Source organism: Miniopterus natalensis, chromosome 9 (assembly GCF_054644295.1).
Source record: "Miniopterus natalensis isolate mMinNat1 chromosome 9, mMinNat1.hap1, whole genome shotgun sequence".
NCBI lineage: Eukaryota > Metazoa > Chordata > Mammalia > Chiroptera > Miniopteridae > Miniopterus > Miniopterus natalensis.
Genome location: NC_142089.1, coordinates 8,003,412 through 8,025,594, shown reverse-complemented (window position 1 = coordinate 8,025,594; position 22,183 = coordinate 8,003,412). Strand labels below are relative to the sequence as shown.

At 52.9% G+C, this 22,183-nt stretch overlaps 3 protein-coding genes across 3 annotated transcripts in view; 2 read left to right on the top strand and 1 right to left on the bottom strand.

Annotated features, from left to right (window-relative positions):
- The first annotated feature begins 1,122 nt into the window (after window positions 1-1,122).
- PHF13 (PHD finger protein 13) lies at window positions 1,123-8,578 on the top strand. The gene is made up of 4 exons (XM_016214702.2): window positions 1,123-1,237; window positions 3,534-3,635; window positions 5,008-5,542; window positions 5,980-8,578. Exons 1-4 carry the CDS (start codon window positions 1,199-1,201, stop codon window positions 6,204-6,206), a joined length of 903 nt encoding a protein of 300 aa, XP_016070188.1. The 5' UTR covers window positions 1,123-1,198; the 3' UTR covers window positions 6,207-8,578.
- Window positions 8,579-9,334: 756 nt separating this feature from the next.
- THAP3 (THAP domain containing 3) lies at window positions 9,335-17,351 on the top strand. Its single transcript, XM_087820148.1, has 5 exons — window positions 9,335-9,430; window positions 11,868-12,060; window positions 14,318-14,380; window positions 14,504-14,614; window positions 14,873-17,351. Exons 1-5 carry the CDS (start codon window positions 9,357-9,359, stop codon window positions 15,134-15,136), a joined length of 705 nt encoding a protein of 234 aa, XP_087676274.1. The 5' UTR covers window positions 9,335-9,356; the 3' UTR covers window positions 15,137-17,351.
- A 294-nt stretch (window positions 17,352-17,645) lies between these two features.
- The window catches only part of DNAJC11 (DnaJ heat shock protein family (Hsp40) member C11), a 43,760-nt gene continuing 39,222 nt past the window's right edge, over window positions 17,646-22,183 (bottom strand). The window contains exons 11-16 of the mRNA XM_087820146.1: window positions 19,889-20,044; window positions 19,565-19,634; window positions 18,985-19,042; window positions 18,699-18,841; window positions 18,180-18,309; window positions 17,646-17,802 (exon numbers count right to left, since the gene is read on the bottom strand). Coding sequence (XP_087676272.1) covers window positions 17,777-17,802; window positions 18,180-18,309; window positions 18,699-18,841; window positions 18,985-19,042; window positions 19,565-19,634; window positions 19,889-20,044 — 583 coding nt within the window. The 3' untranslated portion in view covers window positions 17,646-17,776. The remainder of the gene's footprint in view (window positions 17,803-18,179; window positions 18,310-18,698; window positions 18,842-18,984; window positions 19,043-19,564; window positions 19,635-19,888; window positions 20,045-22,183) is intronic.

The following is a 22,183-nucleotide window of genomic DNA, read 5'->3' as shown; positions in this document are numbered from 1 at the left end:
GTAAAATACGCTGCGTTGCAGCACTTAGACTGCAAACTCCTCAATTAAATATCAATACACAAAGTCAATATCTCCATCACGTTTTTGCCTCAATTACAATCCTGTGAGGAATATGCTCAGGAAATAGTATGAGAAAACAGGGGCGGTCCCAAGGTTACGTGTAGAGGGAAGGAAAAGGGAATTCAAGCAAACATCTTCTAAAAACATTGATAACACCGGGAGAGATTTTCAGATGCGGTAACCCGATACCTCAAGTGGACCCTACGGTCCCGCGGACCCGGCTAGAAACCCCACGGCCGCGAAGGCAAGTTCGCTCCCCCGGCAGGACGCGCGGGGGGCCAAGTCCGGGGGTGGCCAGACGTCAGCGCCGCCGCCCCCACTCTCGCCGGGGCGGCGGAGACCCCGGCCCCACAAAGGGGAACGAACCCTTAGTCCCGAAGGAGAAAGGAGGAGGCGCACGGCGCCTCCTCGCTCAGCGACCAAGGCCGTCAGCCCCGCCCCCACCAGCCAGCCGGCGCGACCCCGGCCTCGCCGCCCCCGCGGAGACAGAGGCGCTACCGCCCGCGCCGCCCCTCCCCCATCTCCAAGCCGGCGCGAGCCCCCGCACAGCCCCCGCTCGGGAGGTCTCAAGTCCCGGAGACACCGCCTCCGCAGCCGCCGCAGAGCTCTATGGTCTTTGGAGTCCTCGAGGCAGCCTTTGTGTGCGGCCTCGGCGGAGCCTGGGACTACGACTCCCACAATGCCCAGCGCCAGCTCCCGCGCCACGCCCCCTCTCTGTCGGCTCTCCGTCCCCCTCAGACTACATTTCCCGACAGGCCTCGCGGATCTCCCGCCCTCCCTCCTGAGACACGAGCCGAACTGGGCGTCAGGTCGGGGAGCCGGTCGGGTTCCCGCTCGCCGCCGCCGCCGCCGCCGCCGCCGCCGCCCCCCGCCCGTAGCGACTCTCCCGCCTCTCCTGCCGCGCCGGCCGCGGGAGCTGCATCGCTAACTCTGCTCCGCCTTGGAGCCGCTGGTCCGGGAGCACAGAGTCCGGGGCGCGACACGCAGAGCCCCCCCATCATCTCTAGCCGGGGCGACCCCTCCCCGGTCCGCCCTGATCCTACGCGGCCGCCGGAGCCCCCAGCCCCCAGCGGTCCCACGGGCCGGTGTCCGCATTCCGGCCCCTGCACTCCCGCAGCCGCCGCCCCCCACCCTGAACATGGACTCCGACTCCTGCGCCGCCGCCTTCCACCCTGAGGTGAGAACTGCGCCCGGATCGCCCCCGACCACCCCCACCCCAGTCCTTCGTTCCCCGGAGCCGGACCCCTGCCACCCAAGCGCCTCCCTCCTCTCCCCCAGCTTTTCGTCGTCGCCCCCACCCCCACCCCCACCGGCGCCCAACCCCGCCCCCCACTGGGGCCCGCGCCCCGTCTTCCCGGCCCCAGCTTCGGCGTCCCTTCCGCGGGCGTGAGCGCTGACCCCTCCCGGGCCTCGGTAGCCTCGGGACCTGTCTGTGCTCCGGGCCCCTCCCCGCCTGCCTCGCTTACCCCTTCCCCGCCCCCGGGGACTCGGCCTGAGCGCCGCCGCCCCGCGCTCTCGCTTCTCGGAGGAACCCCCCCCCCCGCCTCTCCCGGAGGGGCTCGAGGCCCCCTCGGAAGAGGACTCGGCTCTGCGCGCCCCCGCCTGCTCCCCTAATCCCCCGGGCCCAGTGGCTTGCGCCCCGCCCCCTTACTCCTTGCGGCCCCGGCCTCCCCCGGCTCGGGGGAGCCTAGTCTTTCGGGGTTTCCACCGCTGCGGGGGCCCAAGCCGAGCCCCCCACCCCCCGCGCGCTCGCATTCCCCTCCGGGGCCCCCGCCCCCCGCCCGCGGGCTCTGCTCGCCCCGCCTCCCACTCCTCCTTCCGGGGATCTGCCCTCGGTTCTCCCGGTTGGCGCCCCTGCCGCGGTTCCCTCTCCCTTCCCGAGACCCGCGGGGTCCTGGGTTCGGGTCGGGCCGCAGGAGGCGGCTCCGGGTACATTCTCCCGCCGCGTTGACGCCTCGGGGGTTCGCGGGCCCTGCCAGCCCGGGACCCCGACCCAGCCGGTTTCTTGAGCCCCCTCCCCCGCGGGATGGGCCCCGCACCTTCCGGGGCCGAGTGTCGGCGGGGGGCGGCTTCCGCGGGAGGGCGGGAGGGGGCCGCACCGCCATCTGCTTTTCCTAAAGGCGGCGGCGCGGCGAGCGGGGTGGGGGCGGCGCAGGTCCCTCCGCCCCAGGCCGGAGGGCTCCGCCGCCTGCCGCTCGGCATCCCAGCTCCTGACCCACTTCTGCCCGTTCCCCGCCGAAATAAAAGTTCTTCCCGAGAGTTTGAGGGCCGAGGGCTGCGGCCCTCCCACCCTGGCCGGAGGGAGGGCGGCCAGTGGCTCCCCGGGGGGTGGGGGCAGGATCTCCTTCACTTCCTGCGCTGGGTCCTGCGCTGAGCCTGGTGCTCGGCTAACCTGCGCGCCCTTTGGGGTCCGGCGGCCGAGAGGTGGGGGGGGAGAGGGTGGTTTGCTGGAACCAAGTTGAGAAAATACGAAGCGGCGCCTTTGGAAGGAAACCTGCAGGCAGCACGGTTGTGCTGCCCAGCTTTCTCGGCCCTGTCCTGGGGAGGGCTAGGCTGGGCTTAGGAGCCCACCCCCCATTTTCACCCTCACTTGCACCCTAGTAGGGCCCTGGGCCCCTAGGCTCTGTAAATGTTAGCTCAGCACGTAAGGATGGGGTTAGGGTGGGTTATAAAAAGCCTAAAGAAAACCTCAGTAGATAGGCTAGTCAAATAAACCAAAATAACGTACAGTTGTTTTGCTCAGCAGCAAATAAAGGCTCTTTCTCCTTGAGTTGCTTTTTTCAGGGGAAAGTCCATTCTTGTTGAGGGCACTTCTAGGCTTAGAGGGGATGGGCCTCGCAAGCCAAAACCTCTAGTATTTCATCTTCAATGTGCAAATAAGACTGGCAGGAATGTTTCTGGTTTACTCGTTGAGTCGAGAAACGTTTGGGTGCCTGGCCCCTGGATATTGGAGCGGTGGAGAGACCAGCAGGAAGTGCCTGTGCGGGAGAGACCCAGCGGAGGTGGTGGTCCTCATGCAGCCCTGGCTGGGGAGGGGTCAGGCTTGAGAGAGCTGGGAACTATAAGAAGTAGTTGACTTCTGAAATCATCAAATGCTTCAGGTCCAGCTGCAGCAGCAGTTTATTTTCAAAATGGAAAATCTGTAGCAAAAAAGTAGTTATTAGAGCTGATAGGCCTGTAGAATCGAATAGATGATGCCAGAAAATGCCCAGGAGTGCTAAAAAACAGGCTTTTGGACAAGCTTTTATCTCCTAACCAATTTCCCAGTATTCTTGGCATAACAACCATCACTTTCAACCTTCTCAAAACTTATTTCTTGACCTGAGTTTACCTTATCTTGTTTTTAAATGTTTGTAAATCTTGCAGTGTGTTTTTGAGTGGCTGGCAAAAATGAAAACTCCAACTTGCTTGGTTTGTGATTCCACCTACAAGTGTCTACTTTCAAACACACCTTTTTTCTCCTCTGCTAACAGGAGTACTCCCCCGGTTACAAGAGGCGTAGGACCGTGGAAGATTTCAACAAATTCTGTACCTTTGTCTTGGCCTATGCTGGCTACATCCCTTATCCAAAGGAGGTAATCTTCAGGAATTTCGAGGCTATTCTTTCTAGCAGTGAAACCAGAGTGTCCAATAAGGCATTTAGTCTGGAAGGGGTTGTGCAGGAGAACTTTATACAAGAGTTGGGCAAAAATCTTTCTTGGAAACTTAGACCAGCCTGAGAAATGGTTCCTCAAACTCTGGTAGAAAATAAAATGCAGACTTGTCTAGAAATGATTTAGTAAACTTTCAAAGTTTGCTTGAAAATACCTATTTGCTATCTTGGTTTTTGTTTTCTTTTGGTCGGGTTGGTCTTCCAGTTACAGTTGACATTTAATATGATTTTGTACTAGTTTCAGGTGTACAGCGCAGTGGTTAGACAATCATATACTTTACAAAGTGTTCCCCCTGATATTTCCAGTACCTTCTTGACATCATACATAGTTATTACAGTATTACTGACTGTATTTCCTATTCTGTACAACTGCCTGATCTTAATAGCCAGTAATTATTGAATGCTGACTGTGGCCAGGCAGTTTTTGGCCCTTATAATGATATGAGATGATTGATATTGTCCCCATTTTATTTTTTAAAAAATAAGTATTTATTGAGTTTAGAGAAAGGAAGAGAAACATCCATGTGAGATACATCAGTTGGCTGCCTCTTGTACTCCCCCTACTGGGGATCAAGGCCACAATCCAGGCATTTCCTTGCTGAGAAATGGGCAGAATTGTGGACCAGTGCTGCCATGGTCTTAAAACTTCAGGGGCCTCATTCATACTGACCGAGGCTAAACAGAAGGGACCCCTGTATTCCTAGGGGGCCAGGTCCCAGCATTGGTTTATCCTTTGCACTGCTGTTCAGGTGGATTATGCCTGCTTTGTGCCATGCAGAGTGTTGCCACTATTTGCAAATACAAAATGCTTGAATGGCCTGAAGGAAGAAACCATAGCTCACGCACTGCTTTAGGGCAATAATTACCTACTTTGATTTTTGCAATATTTTGGGATATCTCTAGTTTTTAAAAAAAGTATTGGGAAATTCTCAAAACTAATTTAAATTCATTTAATTAAAAAATACATCCCGTGGGAGGACAAATGGAGGGGGAGGTGTTACAGTCAGAGAAGGAAAAGTGGGTTGACAGCTCATCTTCACTCCTTTCACAAAGATTGAGCATCAACCAGGTTCCAGAGGGTTCAGCCAGGGTAGGAGCTCCCCTCTCATGGGTTCACATTCTATCTGAAAGGTCACACTAAAGGACAAATGCCACTGTTCCTAAAGAGTAATGCTAATGAGAGCTGGAAGCCTATGGTTGTAGAGTGCCTGGGGGAGCTCTGTTTGGGGCCAGCTCTTGTTGCTGGGACTGCTCGAAATGATCGGAACCCGGCACCTTTGCCTCTGTCCTTTCAGGAACTCCCTTTGAGGAGCAGCCCTAGCCCTGCCAACAGCACCACAGGTACAATTGACAGCGATGGCTGGGATGCTGGTTTCACTGACATCTCATCTGCCGTGCCCTTGCCAGTCTCCGACCGCTGCTTTGGCCACCTGCAGCCCGCCCTCTTGCAGCGAGCCAAGCCCAGTAACTTCCTGCTGGACAGAAAGAAGACCGACAAGCTGAAGAAGAAGAAGAAGAGGAAGCGAAGGGACAGCGATGTGCCCGTGAAGGAGGGGTACATGGGCAGCTTGCTGAAGCTGGAAGCCGCCGATCCGTATGTGGAGACCCCCACGAGCCCCACCCTGCAGGATATCCCTCAGGCCCCTGGCGATCCCTGCTCGGGCTGGGACTCCGATACTCCTTCCAGCGGGTCTTGTGCCACGGTGTCACCTGATCAGGTCAAAGAAATAAAAACTGAAGGCAAACGGACTATCGTCCGGCAGGGAAAGCAGGTGGTGTTCCGAGACGAGGACAGCACTGGCAATGACGAGGACATAATGGTGGATTCAGGTGAGTGGTCCGGAAGGACAGCAGCACTGTTGGCTGGTGGTCAGAAGATAGTGGCTATAAACAGGAGCCTCAGAGCAGTCCCGTCCTCACTGTGCCCACCATCTTTAGGGAGAAAAGGGTAAGAAGGTGGACACTGAGGTGTTTAGGGAAGGGGGTGATTGCAGCTAGAGACAGCTGAGATTCCAAGGCAGGTCTGGAAACGTAAACATAATGTAGCTCATAAGAACACGTCACGGTAATCCTGGGACCCATGCCTTTTAGTGCCCTTTGTTGTGCACGTACTATGTGTTCAGGGAGGGAGGTAGCACCGTTAGGAGCAAGTTGAAATGCAGTTCAGTTGTTGAGGATTAGCTGCTTTGTGCCGTTGGAGAGCAGTTTTCCTGATGGAGAGGGGTCCGGAGATGTTTTTTCCTTCTTACGTGTTTCTCTCTTTTCAGACGATGACTCGTGGGACCTTGTCACCTGCTTCTGCATGAAGCCGTTTGCCGGCCGCCCTATGATAGAGTGTAATGAATGCCATACTTGGATTCACCTGTCCTGTGCCAAAATCCGGAAATCCAACGTTCCTGAAGTGTTTGTCTGCCAAAAGTGCCGGGACTCCAAGTTCGACATCCGCCGTTCCAACCGTTCCCGAATGGGCTCCCGGAAGCTCTTTCTGGACTGACTGCTGGCAAGCGAGGAGACTGTGGGTGGAGAATCGGAAGGGACGGGACAATGGGCTTTTTGGCCCCTTTCTTAGTTGAGCACAGAACTCTCAGCTCTGGTGCAGGCAGACCCCTGCCATTCAGGTGCCTAAGCAAAAGGACAGGCTGTCCAAGGTATAAACTGTACATAGCCAGTGACTGAATAAAGTCCTCGTAGGCCAAAGCTGCTGCTAGAGCTGTGTTCTCTGCAGTGGAGGCAGGCTAAACATCCCAATACAGTGGGTTTGGTGCAGCTGAAAATGAGGGTCCGTAGTAGTTGTGAATTCTTGCTATCATAACAAACTCCCGCCGATTGGAACAAGTGCTAACTGTTAACTTCTGCTTCCGGTGTGTTGGGGACAAATGTTTCCCCGGCCTGTTAACAAACAGCCATACGTGCAAACTTTTTCTCGAGTGTAAGTCTTTTACCATAAGTGTCTGTACAGCAACCATCAGAGCTGCCCCTCCCTTAGTAGTCCGCCTTCTCCCTGCCTCGTTGCTGCCTCTGGCCCCAGGGCTGCCTGCTGGACTTCTCTGGTCTCACTCTGAGAGGAGCTGGGGGTGGTGGGCGAGCTAGGGTCCCTAGTTTTCTTTCTGTTCCTTAAAAGGGATAGTGTGTGGCCACTTCTCTGTAGAAAGAGGGTAGGTTGGGAGATTCAGGTGGCCCGTGTTCTTAACTCAGTTTCCTGTTTTGCACGATGTAAAAAACCTGTCTTTTTGCACGATATAGCCAAAAGTATTGGCAGATTTTTGCCTGGGTGCCCTTTCTCTCCAGTTGGCGTATGGGTGCCTGTGGATGCCCAGGCAGAGTGTTTCCAAGTGAGGGGGCACTTTGATTCCCTCCTTGTCTCTTCCCCTAGCATTATTCCAGTAGCAGCATAAAGGTTAGGCAGTCACTGGGGAATGGCATTCCTCTATGTGATGGGTGAAGGAAAATTGGGAGGAGGGCCTCCCCCACGGGTGATTATTAGTGTCCCCTCATACAGGTTGGCCTGCTGGTTCCACAGGCCAAGGTTAGGACTTGAAGGCTTTTTGGTTTGAGTTGGTGAGTGATATGGTAACATTGGCCTCCGGGTATATACCATTGAACTGTGCAGAGTTCCTCAGATCTGGACTGGGGACACTCTTGCGGGTGTGATTCTAGAGAAGCCAGGGAGTTTGCTCCTGAAGGCCTGTGGGGCTCTGCTCCAGGTCAGTGTACCCTGGGACACTGGTGGTTCTGGGGCTCTGAGGGGGCGGAAGGCTTCAGCTTTGTTCCAAATTGACATTACTTTTTAGCAGTTCAAATACTTGTTCTCAAAAATGTTTTTTGTTTTTTTGTAAATCGATGGATGTGTTTTCATATACATTGTTTTTTGTAAAAGCATGAAAAGGGAAGAATGCCCAAGTTGGTCATATTTGTTTACAGCAGGATGGACCCTAGTCTCCCTGCCAGGGGCTTCTGCACTTGGCATCCTTGTGCAGGGCCACCAGGCGGACTCCCTCCACTCTCTCACTGAAGCACCAAGGGTTTGAACTGTAATTGGCTAGTCAGAGCCCATATTTTGTCCTAGTATCATTCATGCTTAACAAGCCAACTGCCTTTTTTTGTTCTGCTTTTAATTCTGTTGCTTTTATTAACACAAAAATAGACATAGTTTCTGAAACCCAGTTTATTGTCAAGATCCCCAAGGGAGAAGTGCTGTAGAGAGAAATGGTAAGAAGCTGGTTCAGAAACAACCTTCTCCCCAGACAGCTGTCTCTGGCTCTGACGAGGGCAAATGTGCAGGAGAAGTTGGGAGAGGAATTTGCCAAAGATCTGCCCCAGGACATTGCCTGTCCAGTGTCGTCACCACGAGAATAGCCAAAGTTCCAAAGTTTTTTTCTTTCTTTTTTTAAATAACCACAAAGTTTTAAAGGTGCATTTAATAGTATGTGTCATTTTACAGTGGAATGGCCAACACTAGTGATTGCTATTTGCTCTTATAAGGTTCAAGGCCTGGCAACTCCTGGAAGGCTGTCGATGGTCATCTCAATTTGTTTCTTCATTTCTTTTTTGTTCTTTTGACAGGTGTATCCCTGTGGGTGGTGTCTAAGAAGTCAAGACACCTTGGTTTTGTGTTGATTGAGCTGGCAGCTGCAATCAGCTTTATGCAAATTAGGCACAGCCCGACTAGGGGCTCCTGGTTGGTGGCTGATGAAGTGAGGGGAGGGAAAGATGTCACCCCCAGAGCAGGCCCTTCCCATTGGCTTTGGCCAGGCCAGACACTTAACATCGTTTACATGGTTCTGTGTAATTGTAAAGTTTATGTGTAAAAAGCGAAGCTGTTTCTGTGAAACTGTATATTTGTAAATAAAGATATTGCTACTTTGAGGTTCATGTCTAGCTTCAGGTGTTCTGTGCTGAAGGACAATTGTGTTTATCTACCATCATCACCTGCCCCAAACTATGATTACAGGACGACTTGGGAAGTTCAAGTCATAGTTTTGTTTAGCAGAATGAAAAATGCCCATAGCCCTTAATTTACTTTTCTAGTAAATTCTTCAGAAACAAACCACGATAGGAATAGCTCTCAGTTTCTTCAAATTGAGCTTAAGCTCCAGTGAGTGGTTAACCTGCTTTGTGAAAGCTGCAGCCTCTGAGGTTCCCTAAGCAGGACTGGGATCTCCTGGGGGTGCACACTCGGCCCTTTACCCCTGGTGGTCTGCAGGGCCCGAGCCTGTTCTGACCGCTGTATCCGCCTAACTCTAATCTGGGACCAACTCGTAGTCCTCTAGCGACGTTCGAGCAGCCAAAATCTGCGTCTCGGCGCCTCCCAAAGTCTTGAAACTACTGCTGACGTTGGGCATTGAGCCCTTCTGTTTCCAGTTGTCCAAGATTGATGGTGGGCGGGAGTTTGGGGGCTCCCAAAGCGAAGCGCGGGTAACGGGCTTCAGCGAGCCGGGGTGACACGGCAGAGCCCCTAACTCGGGCGACGTGGGTCGCGGGCGCCGAGCTGGCTGCTGGCCAGGGAGCAGCAGGCAGCCCCGCCCCCGCTGGCTCCTCCCCCCGCGCGGCCGCGCTCCGCCCGCCAGCCCCGCCCCCGGCCTTGCTGCGCCCGCGGGCCCCGCCGCCGCCATCTTTGTTAGGGGCGGCCGGCCCGGGTCTGGACATGCCGAAGTCCTGCGCGGCCCGGCAGTGCTGCAACCGCTACAGCAACCGCAGGAAGCAGCTTACCTTCCACCGGTGAGGGGCGGGGGCGCCGGGGGACGCGGGGTCCTGGCTGCCCGGGCCGCCTCGCCCGGGCCAACCGGCGCCCGAGGCTTGGCGCGCTGGGCGGACGGGGACGCCGGGGTCGCTGCCGGGCCGTGCGCGGGGGCCGGAGGGCGTGTGGCCCGGGGGCCGGGCGTCTCGGGCACGGGGACCCGCGCCTCTCCGCCGGCCCGGGCGCTTGGGAAGGCGGTGGGAGAGGCTGAGCAGCCTGCCCAGCGGGGGGCGGGCCTGACCGAGCTCGGGGCCTCCCGGGCGGTGCTGAGAGGCTGGGAAGCCGCGTGCAGCGGAACGGGAAACCGAGAGTGAAACAGCGGTGTGCAGCCGTCTAGAAGACCTGTCTCCCCTAAACCAGGGGCACTTCAGAGTTAAGGGTTTGCACTCCCCCCCCCACCAGAGCGTAAATAGCCCAAATCACCCTACTCCAGGAGACAGCAGAAATCCAGTTGGTGCCATTTGCCAACCACACCGAAGGACACTTGAAGTTAAGAGAATAAATCTCATTTTTGATACATCAGCATAAAGCTGATCTCTACTGAGATCTTCCCCTAAAACTCCCACCTTTAGGAAACAGATGGACAAGGCACCAGGTAAACCGTTTACTAAAGAAATTATAGCCCAGTCAGCGTGGCTCAGCAGTTGAGCATCCACCTGTGATCCAGGAGATGGCAGTTTGATTGGGGTTGTGAGCTCGGTCCCCACTGAGGGGGTGTGCAAGAGGCAGCCCATCAATGACTCATCATTGATGTTTCCCTCTCCCCCCCTTCCTCTCTTGGAAATCAATAAAGGCATATTCAAATTTATATATTTATGTATGTATGTGTGTGTGTAAGTGTGTAAATAGTGTCCTGGGGTGTGACTACCCAGCATGACCTGCCCTGTTAGGAATTTATGATCAGATCACCCTGTGAGTCTACTTTCCATAGAACCCCCTGGTTTTTGTCCACAGTTGTGACTCATGTGTTCCATGGCAGTTCACTCCTTTTCATTGCTGCATAGTATTCCATTGAATGTGTGAACCAAAATTAATTGGTTGTTCTAGATTTGAAGGGCATTGGGTGTCTCCGTGTTTTGGTCCATCACAAACGTATGGATCAATATTTTTGCTGGGACCAGTCTTCTGGTGCACGTATCTCTATGTTTCAGTCAGGTATATATATACCTGGGGGTGGAGTTGTCTTCCGTTCACTCTCAGACCCATTCCAATCAGACTCTTGCACAGAAGAGCTCTGTCAGTTCCCCAGTGGCCCTCACGATGGCAAATGCAGTGGTCCCATTGTCTGAGTTGACTTCTCTGTAGCATTCGACACAACTAACCATTGACCCTTTGAGACACTTGGCTTCTAGGACACCTCTCAGTCTCTTCCTTAGTCACACTCCCTACTCAATGTCCTTTGCTGGATCCTTCTTATTTCCAACACTAGACATTGGAGCACTTCGGGACTAGGTTCATGGCCCTGCATTGACCCTGCCCACACTTGCTCCCCAAGGCACTGATCTCACCCAGGCCTTTGCCACCCTTTAGGGAGGGATAGCAACCCTCTCACATTGATGTCTCCAGACAATTTAAAAAGCACTTCAAATTTAACATCTAACATGTAAAACCAAAGTTCCCAGGTTCCAGACCGGCCCCTCCTAGTGCCCCCTGACACTTCCTCCTCTCCTTATGTCATGGCCCACAGGCAAACCTTATTGCATGCCTTTTGAAATACATCCCAGATCTGCCCACTTGTTAACTCCTCCTGCTGACGCTCCAGCTACCTTGTACCCTCCTGCAGTAGCGAGGGCGGGCTTGGGCATCACACTCTGCCCAGAGCCTCCAGGGATCCCCCATCTGCCTGAGACCTGTCCTTCAGTCCCCACTCCTTGTCTTGCTCTGTCTCAGCCAAACCTGCTTCTCTTGTTGCTCCTTGAACATGCCAGGCACAAGCCTGTCCCTTGCTCTCCCTTCTGATATCCACACACGATCCCACTCCCTGAAGCCTCTGCTCAAATGACACCTCTCAGGTGGCCTTCCCTGACCACATCCTATTCTTCATTTCTACACAGTCCACGTCTGTCTAGTTTACCTTATGTCTACCCGTTCTGGAATGTTCCAGGGCCGGGCTGCCTTGCTCCCATACCCCCAGCATCCAGAGCAGACCCCAATCTGGTGGGCTCCCAAGGGGACAAATGAAGGCTCACCTGGCACATGTAGCTTTGGAAACAGCTCTTTGGCCATGGTCATGGTCTCAAGTTTCCTAAGGATGCTGTAAACAGCCATGACAGAAGCTTCCAGAACTTGGACGTGGTTTAACAGAGTGATTTTCCAAGCTGTCTAGAATACTGTGTGGTGATGTGAAAATGCCCGGAGAATCCGAAGTGCTGAATCCAGCCTGGTTCATTCCCTCATGCCTCCTTCTTTGCCCCCTAGGTTCCCGTTCAGCCGGCCCGAGCTGCTGAAGGAATGGGTGCTGAACATCGGCCGGGGCAACTTCGAGCCCAAACAGCACACGGTCATCTGCTCGGAGCACTTCCGCCCTGAGTGCTTCAGTGCCTTTGGAAACCGCAAGAATCTGAAGCACAATGCTGTGCCCACAGTGTTCGCCTTCCAGGACGCCAGGCAGGTGAATACGCCTGCCTTCTCTGCAGGGATCCACCCAGCAGCTGGGGGTGGGGGCAGGGACGGCAAAGGCACTGTCTAGTCTCTGGGGTTGGAGCCCAGCCGATGCTGCTGGCCATGGGCTTCGTTTTAGGGGATCTGCAGCTTAAAGATGATTTAAAAATGAGTCACCCTTCACAACTGGATGCTGTTGAAGCAGCAACTGGCAAGTGTGGCAAGAGCCGGGTCCTTTATGCGGTTCAGTTTTGCCAGGTCTCGCGGGGGCCTCAGGCTGAGCAGCAAAGGCCTTCCCAGTGGAAGGCAGCAGCTGAGCTGCATTCAGACCATCCTCTTCCGAGTAGCCAGCCAGGGCTTGTGCCCCTGTGATCAAGAAGCCAGAGGCTGCGCCACTGCCATTCAGCGCATCTCTGTTAAGGTCCTACTGTGTGTGTGCCCCCTGCTGGCTGAGAGCTCTGTCCGGGCCTGGGAGGGGGATGCCAGTGAAGCGCTGGAGGGTGGGGACAGCATGGACAGAGGCTTGCAGGTGGAAGGGATTTGGGTACGCTCAGAACAGCATGGGCTCAGGCTGGTCGGAGGGTTGCAAATGGTGACAGGCTTGGACAGGCTGCTGGTTTTTGGGTGAGGTCAGTGGGGAGGGATGTGACTTTGGAAGGCTAGAAGCTGGTTCGGAGGCCAAAGCATTGTCACAGGTGAGTGGAGTCACAGTGGCCTGAGTTGAAGGTGGGTCGCTGATGAGAGGACCGAGTGGATTGACTTTGCAGACCCAGTGGGCTGAGAGGGAGGTGGCCAGGGAGAAAGAGCTCACCAAACCCCTGGGGAATGGGGTTCCCTGATTCCAAGGTGTTTGGCCCTGTGCCCATTGAGTTTGATGTCCCAGTGGGACATGGAGTGGACGTGTCTTGGTGGGGTGGGGTGTGCAGGTTTGGCTCAGGAGAGAATTCACGGACCACTGTATGTTGGAGCCATGAGGGGGATTATATTGAATTTCATAAATCCCAGAGGTGTACAGAGTCCCAGAGTATGGGCCCCACAGGGGGGCACCTGCTTGAACCTGGAAGGCAAAGTAATGGGACAAACACAAGGCAGATGAACACCTGTGCGAGTTCTGATTCTATTGGGAATGAGAGGAAGGGGAGCGGTGAGACCGTTAGGGCTGTGAGGAAGAACTGGCCCCAGCTGTGAGGAAACCCGCGCGGCCTCTGCCATCTTTCCTTTGCCTGATGACCTCTCCCGGGCTCCCGCACGCAGCCGGCTGCCGCCTCTTCTCCAAGTCCAGGTTCGCGGTTCTGCAGGAGGGCCCTCCCTGCCCGTTTCCACCGCCCTTGCTCGCCTGTCCCTCCCTCCTGCTTGCTGAACTTTCTAGCACCTGCCACCACGTGCCACATTTTGTTTTCTTCCTTTTTGGTCTTCTCTCCTCTTACGTAAGTTCCGCGAGGGCAGGGACTTCATTCACTGCCTCAGTCCCAACACCGAGAACATTGCCGGGCACAACACAGGTGCTTAATATGTTTGGTTGTTTTTGTAATATGGAAGTCTTTTTATTTTTATTTTATATATATATAAAATTAGTTGTGGGAAGAACACAACATGAGGTCTACCCTCAAACTTGTCAGCATACAGTACAGTACTGTGACCTGTAGGCAGGATGTACAGCAGGGCTCTCGAAGGTCATCCTGTTGCCTAACTGAAACTTCATGCCCACTGTTAGCGACTCCACCCCCAAACCCCCCAGTGCATGTTTGCTAATAGAGTAGTTTGATCCCTTTGTGCACTTGTGGTAGTGTTTGTCCCAGAAGTAAGATATTACAATTAACCAACGGGTGTGTGTGTGGGGGTGGCATTTGTGATCTTAGTGCCTAGGGGGCTGTTCTGGCCTGTGATCCTGGCTTAGCTGTGGGCGCCTGGGGACTGCAGGCTGTCGGATGTTTTATACTACATGGCTTGCACTTATTGAGCAAAATTTGAGGTACTACTCTGCGCCTAGAATGCCAGACCCTGGGGTAACACAAATTAGGTCCCTGGCTTCATAGGGACCTCTTCAGGGACTCTGGCCTAAGATTTGGGTCATCTTTAAAGATACCAGTGGGTGGATTGGGTTGGATTTCAAGGCCCAGTTTAATTGGATAAACATGGGCCGAGAATGGGGACAAGCACAAGGCTTGGCGCCTGGTGTGAGGTTCTCAGGGTACAGGTTTCTTACTCGCACCCCAACTGGGCCAAACATCGGGCCGCTGTCCACAGCAGCTCCATGTCTCTTGCAGCTGGTGAGGGACGACACGGACCCAGCCAGCAAGGGTGGAAATGCCAATTCTGAAAAGGAAAAGGTCAGTCTGCACTGTGGCCCGTCTGTGGGGAGCCAGTCTGTGCGGGGGGGGGCAGTCTACACTGGGGCTCTGTCCTTTTGCACTTTTGTTAGTCTGTGCTGCAGCCATGTCCTGCGTTTCCAGATCCTCCCTGAAGCCGAGGCCAGAGAGCACGGCCCGGGGAGACAGACAGACACTGCCCTCGAAGCGCTGCGGCCACAACCCACACCCAGTGCCGGAGGCCCTGTTGGACAGGTAAGGCCAGGCACCGAGGGGGCACATGCTGGGCTGGTCTCAGCAGGAGGGGATTTGCTTCAAACAAAATGAGAAAGAATCGGTGCTCGAACTACAAGCACCACAGGGTGTGGCCGATTTCAGGCCTTCCCCGTGAAAGCAAGAACCAGGGTTTGGGCAGGGTCCCTAGACCCTTCCCCTTGCCCTTCCTGCTGGTGAACAGTCTGCTGCTGGCCCCTGGCTCTGGGCACTGCTTACCTTCCATTCACCTGTCCTCAGGTCCTGCCACATAGACCGGAAACAACTGAGGCCCCTGGTCAGCCAGCCAGCCCCCCGCAGCCATCTGATCACAGCTACGCCCTTTTGGACTTAGATGCCCTAAAAAAAAAACTCTTTGTGACCCTGAAGGAAAATGAAAAGCTCCGGAAGCGCTTGAAGGCCCAGAGGCTATTGATACGGAGGATGTGTAGCCGCCTGCGAGCCCACAGAGCAGGGCAGCCGGGCCTGGGGGCCAGGCGACAGCCAGAGCAGCAGAGCTGTTAGGTAGCCAGGCTTTCTCATCTGAGCCCCTGGGAGGCGGGGCCACAGTTTTGGGGCTCTAGCTATGAACACTTCAGTCCTGCTGCTCACACAGCAGCAGTGAGGCATGCCAGGTGAGGAGCTCAGCTTGGCCTCAGGTGAAGTTTGGTGGCCTCAGGCTCTGAGGGGGTGGGGCTGTGAACATGAGAAACTTGGTCATCCAGTAGGTGACATCCCCTGGTGTCCATTCAGCACAAGCCAGGCCAGTGTCCTTGGATCCATACCATGCTGAGCCAGAGTGGCAGATATTCCCCCAGTGGGGAGGGAACAAGTTTCCATGTGGGACAGCTGGGTCCAGGGAGGGACTAGTGCATGAGTCACTCCCATCCCACACCAGGGGGGTGACAGCTCTCAGGAAGCAGGAGTGGCCCCTCCATCGCCTAGACAGCTGGCTCTCTGGCTGACACTGGCCTCTGTTCTAAGGAGTGCCCTTCTCAGCTTGGTTTGATCTAAGTACATAATCAGGTGTCTTCCTACCCTGCAGGTTTTCCTCTTATTTAAAAACAAGTACTAGCCCTAGCTGGGTGGCTCAGTTGGTTAGAGCATCATCCCGATATGCCAAGGTTGCAAGTTTGATCCCTGGTCAGGGTGCATACAAGCAACCAATGAATGCATAAATATGTGGAACAACAAATCGATGTCTCTTGCAAATCAATAAATAAAAACAAGCCATAATTCAGTGTTCTCTCTCCTGCTCTGGTGGTGTTGAGAAGACTGACTTCCTGTTGGAGAGCAGGCAGGGTGTGACCACCTTTGACTACAAAAAATAAAGGTACTTTAGTTAAAAAAAGAAAAAAAATACATAGCCCTAGCTGGTTTGGCTCAGTGGTTAGAGTGTTGGCCTGTGGACTGAAGGGTCCCCGGTTCGATTCCAGCCAAGGGTGCATACCTTGATTGCAGGCTTGATCCCCGGCCCTGGTTGGGTCTCATGCAGGAGGCAACCAATCAATGTCTCTCTCTCACATCTATGTTCCTCTCCATACCACCCCCCGCTCCCCGTTTCTCTATGGGAAAAAATATCCCCAGGTGAGGGGGAAAAAAAGAAACTTAGCCTGAGATTTCCTAACTCAGGGCTTTTTCTCAGGTGTCTAACGCAGAAAACAGAACAATATCTTCTGGTTAAGCTTCATGGTTTAATGTGGTTTAAACTGAAGGGTAAGGGCTGGGACAGGCCTTTGAGGAGGGGCACTGCCCTTATTTTGCTCACTCCCAAAAATGTACAGATGCACTGAAACACTACCCCAAGCTTTCAGGAAAGGTTTATTGTGGTAAGAGAGTGCCTCCTGTACAGGCCATTTCAGGCAGAATGAAGAGAATTGGTGCCCAAAAGACCACCTGCTGTGGAAGGAAGAGGGCTGTGTCTGAAGTCAGACTAAACGCAACGCTGATTGCACATTCACATTCAGAGCAGCAGCTCAGAGGACTTTTTAAAATGGAGATAAATATTAAGGATTGGACAATCTGAATTGTTTTTTAAAACTGGAGGAAGGGATCATTAGCGATTCCACTGGTACCAGTGTTGGGGTGAAGCCTGATGGGAGCTGTCAGAACCACCGCCCATCAGGCCTGTGCTCATGACAGGTAACTGATCCCGCTGTTCAGAAGTATCCTGGCTCCTAAAGTATTCTGCATCCACCATTGGCCAGCGGAGTAAGGTCTTGAGAGCAGACACCCAGAAAGGAGTCCCTGTGAGGAGGGAGCTGGGCCAGACCAGGTATGGGGAGTAGCAGCGCCACCTGCTGGCCGTGAGCTGCTAGGACAGATTTGGCAGTTGAAAGGGGGCGCTCTATGCCCCCTCATCCGTTTCCCCTTTCCTCCTGACCACCTTCATTCCAACACTGCACTGCGGTGTGCCAAGCAGGCAGGTCAGGCTGAGCCGTTTGGGATGAGGTGAGAGGGACACCCGTCTTTTCCCACAAGAATGGGGGAGGTCCTGGAAGGAAGTGACCTGTGACAGGGATGGGCCCTGGGAATAGAGGTATACTACTCTGTCCCAGGCCAGGTGCCAGTGGAATGATTCGAGAAGTTCTGGGAGGAAAAAGAGACTAATTTCCCAAGCCATTTGTTCTCAGATAAAAAGCAGATTTATAAACCCACACTCCTCTCCATATTTCAGCAGGAAAAGGTGGTTTTTGGGAAGTTGACCACACAGATGCTCAAATGACTGCAGACCTCTGTTCTTTCCATGTTGAGTGTGGGTTTCAGGAAAAGCAGTTCATGGTCCTGTGAGGGCAGGATGTTCCACAATGACCTCAAGACAGACCAAGAACTACTGGGTGGCTGCGGTCAGCACATGCTGAAGACCCCGGGGAGAGACCCAGAGGCATCTGGGGGCCCAGGGCCCTTCCCTTGGGAACATGATCCTTGGGAAAACAGACACAGCTGTGCTGTGGTTCTGGTCCTGGTAGGGCTGCCTCAGTCCTCCCTACAGCACCCATGAAAGCAGGGTGTCTGTGTCCCTTCACATAATTGATACGGTACCACCTCCTATAGGAATAATATAAAACAAACACATCTGATGTCTGGGTTTTTCCCCTGCTTCCAAATTTGTAGAATCCCAGGAAAAGATTTTTTGCAGCCTCTTAATCTGGTTTTTCAAGCAGTTTATCCATCTGTATCAATTCTGTGAGCTGTAAAAGAAAAAACAGACTCTGTTTGAAAAGGCAACTGTTTCCATGGCCACTTTCCATGGGGTTCAGCCATCAGCAGACCAGAGGCTGCCTGGCCAATGGATGGTTCTGGAACGTAAATGAGCAGCTGGGTTACTTCACACCCCCCACCTGAGCTGCAGTTCCAAGCAAAGAGCTCACTGTAATTCCACCTGGGAAAGGCTGACGCCCCTGCAGGGCAGCACACCATGGGCCCTGAGCGAGTCTCCCAAGCCCATCTGCTCCCAGGCGGGTAACAAGGTGGTTGCTGCTCTACACTGATGCCCCTGGTCCCAGTCCGGTCAGTAGCTGAGGGCCTCTCTCCTGGTCTCTGCAACTGCAGAGGGGCAGCTACTCACACTGCTTTGGTATCCTGAGCGCCTCACTGTCCAGCGCCATCACCTGGTGCAGGACGCCTCGGAACTGGTAAAGCACTTTCAGGTTCTTCTCCTCACCCACACATGGGTCATAGAACCCGGGCAGCCCAGCCTGGAACAAACATTCTGATTTAAAAGAGGACTCGCGACGTGTTTAAACCCAGCATGACCGCCGTCTGCTACCACCTGCAGGTGCGGTGCCCTTAGAAGGGCCCTGACTTTCCCTCGGAAGATGCAAACTTTGCCACTTGAGAAAGAAATGAGAATTTTGTTTGCTGTTGTACCTGGCACACAGTAGGTACTCAGTAAATACTTGTTGAGTGGATGAATGCGGGAAGTAAATTGATCCAGTGTGGACCTAACTTGGGCGCTGGGCAGCATCCCACACAGCGAATGCTGGCAACACGAAGGCTGCGAAGAAGAGGCCATTCCATGGGGCCAGCTGTCCCCAGGCCCGAGAAGCCTTTTCTGTCTGAATCCCTTGGGAACGTGGTGCTCTACCTTGGAGGCCTCTGTGAGGATGAGCTTCGAGTCTTTCACCAGGCACTGCAGGGGCACAGTCACGTCAATCACTTTCACCTTCTCGCTCTTCCTGCTCTTGTCATTGACAAATTTCCCATACCAGGCGTTGACGATGATGAGGCCTGAAGAGGGACTGAGTCAGAGCAGGGGTGGGCCTTGGCAGGGCACCCCCACACCCCATTCACCCACAATGGAGTGCGGAAGCAGTGTGCTCCTTTGGGACCCCCATGCCCGCCCTGTTTCCAGAGAGGCCATGTCTTCTCACCCATTCTGGATTCTTCTGCCTCGATTATTCTTCGGACAGATTCCTGCATCAACCGAACCTGCAAAGAACAAGGCAGGCAGCCATCAGGGCCCTCGCTGGGCTCCGCCTCTTTGTGCAGAGCCACAACCACGTGCTGGGTTCATTTCAGCTTCCCCTGTCCACACAGAACCCGACAGTACCCGACACCCATCCTGGATACCTCTGCTACATCATGTAAAAACAATTCACTTACAAAACCCAAAAACCCCACAATTCACTTTAGAGGAAGAAAAAGAGGACAAGACCCACCACTTTAAAACACCACCTCGCTATGCCTTTTGAGGGTAACTGAAGCTCATCTTTAGAACTGGGCCTGAAGTTCCCAGTGGCAATATAAAAACGACAAAGAGCGATGCAGCTGCTGGGAAAGAAGTCTGAGACCCGAGGCATGAAACCAGTACGCAGAATGGGAAGTATTTCCTGAGCCCTAGTTTAAGAACTGCGGACCAGAGGAGAGAGGAGCAGTGCGTGCTCTGCACGCAGCGTTTAGATATCCACGCAGAGTGAAAGGGCGTCCAGGGTGGCCTGATGCAGCACTTACTGCAGCTTCTGCCTCTTGTTTCTTCTGCAGGATGTCGGTGGCTGTGCTTTCCCTTTGCTTTTCCAACTCCCTTATGCGAGAAAAACACAAGCCGCACATTAGCGTGTGTTACCCCTTGTTGGACCTGTGCCCAGCAAACAGTCTGTGATCTTACTGCATTCCTAGTTCTAGAACTTTAAAAATATTTCCAAGGCAATCTCAAGCAAATCTGTTTGTCACAGGCTTGTGCAGCTTTTGCTTTGTCCCTAGATGGCTCTCCCCAACCTCCTTTTAAACAGAAATAGAGTTCTTTAGTGACGTCCCTGTGACATGTTTTAAACTCACTTTTCTTTCTGAGCCCTGAGGTATGGTTTGATGATGAGACGGTGCATAGCAAAGTAGACCACGAGGGGCCCCACGGTGGCGTAGAACACAGCGCTGGGAAGGAGCTGATCCGTCAGATGAACAGGGAAGAAGTAGGTCTGACTGGCCCTGTTTAACCTGAAAACAAAAACAACAACACATCGAAGATGAGTCAAGCTTCCAGGGAAGTTACAGGGGCCTCAGCGCCAGGAGGAGCCTCTCAGACACAGTGAACACCAGTCAGAAGGAACCCCGGAGTCAGCTTGTTCCTAACCCACTCCCCTTTGCTGGTTCCCGTTCCAAATCCAGTGTAGCTGCTGGATTTGATGTGTGGGACAGAAGAAAGGCCCCAGTGCCTGCTGACCTCAAGGGCAAAGCAACAGACTAATGCTTGACCAGAGCAAATGTGGCCTTAGAAGACAGGAGCGGACATTCCTCCAGGTGTCCTGGCGACAGTCATATCTCAGTCCTCGATTTACCTATTCGAAGTAAGTGTGTGAAGATATCCGAAGTTAGCAAATTGAGGAGGTTCTTCTTCCAGTAATGGCCGAGCAGCTCTTACTGGACAAAGCATACCACACGTACTAAAGGGGGACAAAGACTTTCAGGCACTAGATAGTAACTAAAGGCAGGCAGTACAAAGGAAGGGCTGAAATCCAGAAGAATGGAATTTCGGAGTCCCCCCACCAGCATTTAGCCTAAGGGCAACTCTCAATCTGTACCATCTGGATGGCTAAAACTGGAAAGAATCTGCAGTCCCATTAGACTGAAGCACCAGAGGTCAGAGTTTGGGGCAACCACAGAAGTTGGGAACTAGGGGGGACCCCAAAGTCAATTAATAAAAAGGAAGGTCAGCGATGGGGAGCCCCAAAATCTGCGCATAAACATGCATACACCTCCAGCTGGTCCCTCGTCTATCAGTGGCCTCGCTGAGGGTAAAATGTGCTGTGTTTTGGCTCCGGCCACAAAGGGAGTCTGAACTTGCAGTTTGACTTCTAACTACCTTCTAAAAGGGAAAATCAACACTTTTTGGAGAAACATAACTGAATATAGACACTCTACAATGTATTGCTCACAACACCCAGGATATGCTACAAACTACTCTACATACCCAGAAAATAACAGGAAAAGGTAATGAACAGAAACCAACCCTGGACGACCCAGAAGTTGGAACTAGCAGATGAGATTTTAAAGCAACAGTTTTAACTATGCTCAAAGTCATCTACATTCACTGAATGGGCTCATGGGCCCAACAGCAGATGGAGTCAAGAGAAGAGCCAGTGAGCCTATAAACAGCCCAACAGCAACTATCCAGTAGGTGGAACAAAGAGAGAAAGGAATGAAGATAAACGGGCAGAGCCTCAGAAACTTGTGGGAAAACATCAAGAGATCTAACAATCAAGTGATTAGCCTCAGAGAGGAGAGAATGAGGCAGGAATACATATTTGAAGACTTAATGGCCTAAAAATACCAAATTTGATGTAGGACCTACGATTACCAATGCAAAAGATTTAGTAAAGCCCAAGCAGCACAAACACAACAAAGCCACATCCAGTACACTGCAGTCAAATTGCTGAAAAACAGAAGTAAATCCAAAGTTGAGTAGCCAGGAAAAAAAGACATTACACGCAGGGGAATAATGCTGAATGACTTGTGATCAGAAACAACTGAGGTCAGAAGACAAGTAGAACATCATCTTTAGAATGCTGAAAGAAAAAACCTGCTGTCCCTGAAGTCTATGTCCAGTGACAATATCCTTTAAAAATAAAAGCAACTCCAGAATTGATAAAGAAGACTCAAAGCTAAAAAATAATCCAAAGAACCCAATAAGAAATCAGACAAAAGACTTAAGACACTTCACTAAGAAGGATCTATGGATGGCACATGAAAAGACGCTCAACTCAACATCATTAGATATTAGGAAAATGCAAATCAAAACCATAATAGGATATACCTATACATCCACTAAAATAGGCAAAATTAAGCCCATAACCAAAGGTTGGCGAGGATATGGAGCAACTGGAACTCTCATGCTTCTGGTGGGAAAGTAAAATAAATCCACCGCTTTGGAATATGGCTGGGTACTTTGCTATAGAAAGTAAACGCACACTTACCATATGCCTCAGCACACCCACTCCAACAGATTACTCAAGAGAAATCAGAACTTAATGTTCATACAAAACCTGTATGAACATTACATGAATGTCTATATTGGCTGTTTGTAGTTGTTAAAAACTGGAAGCAATGGAAACATCTTTAAACGGATGAATAGAGACA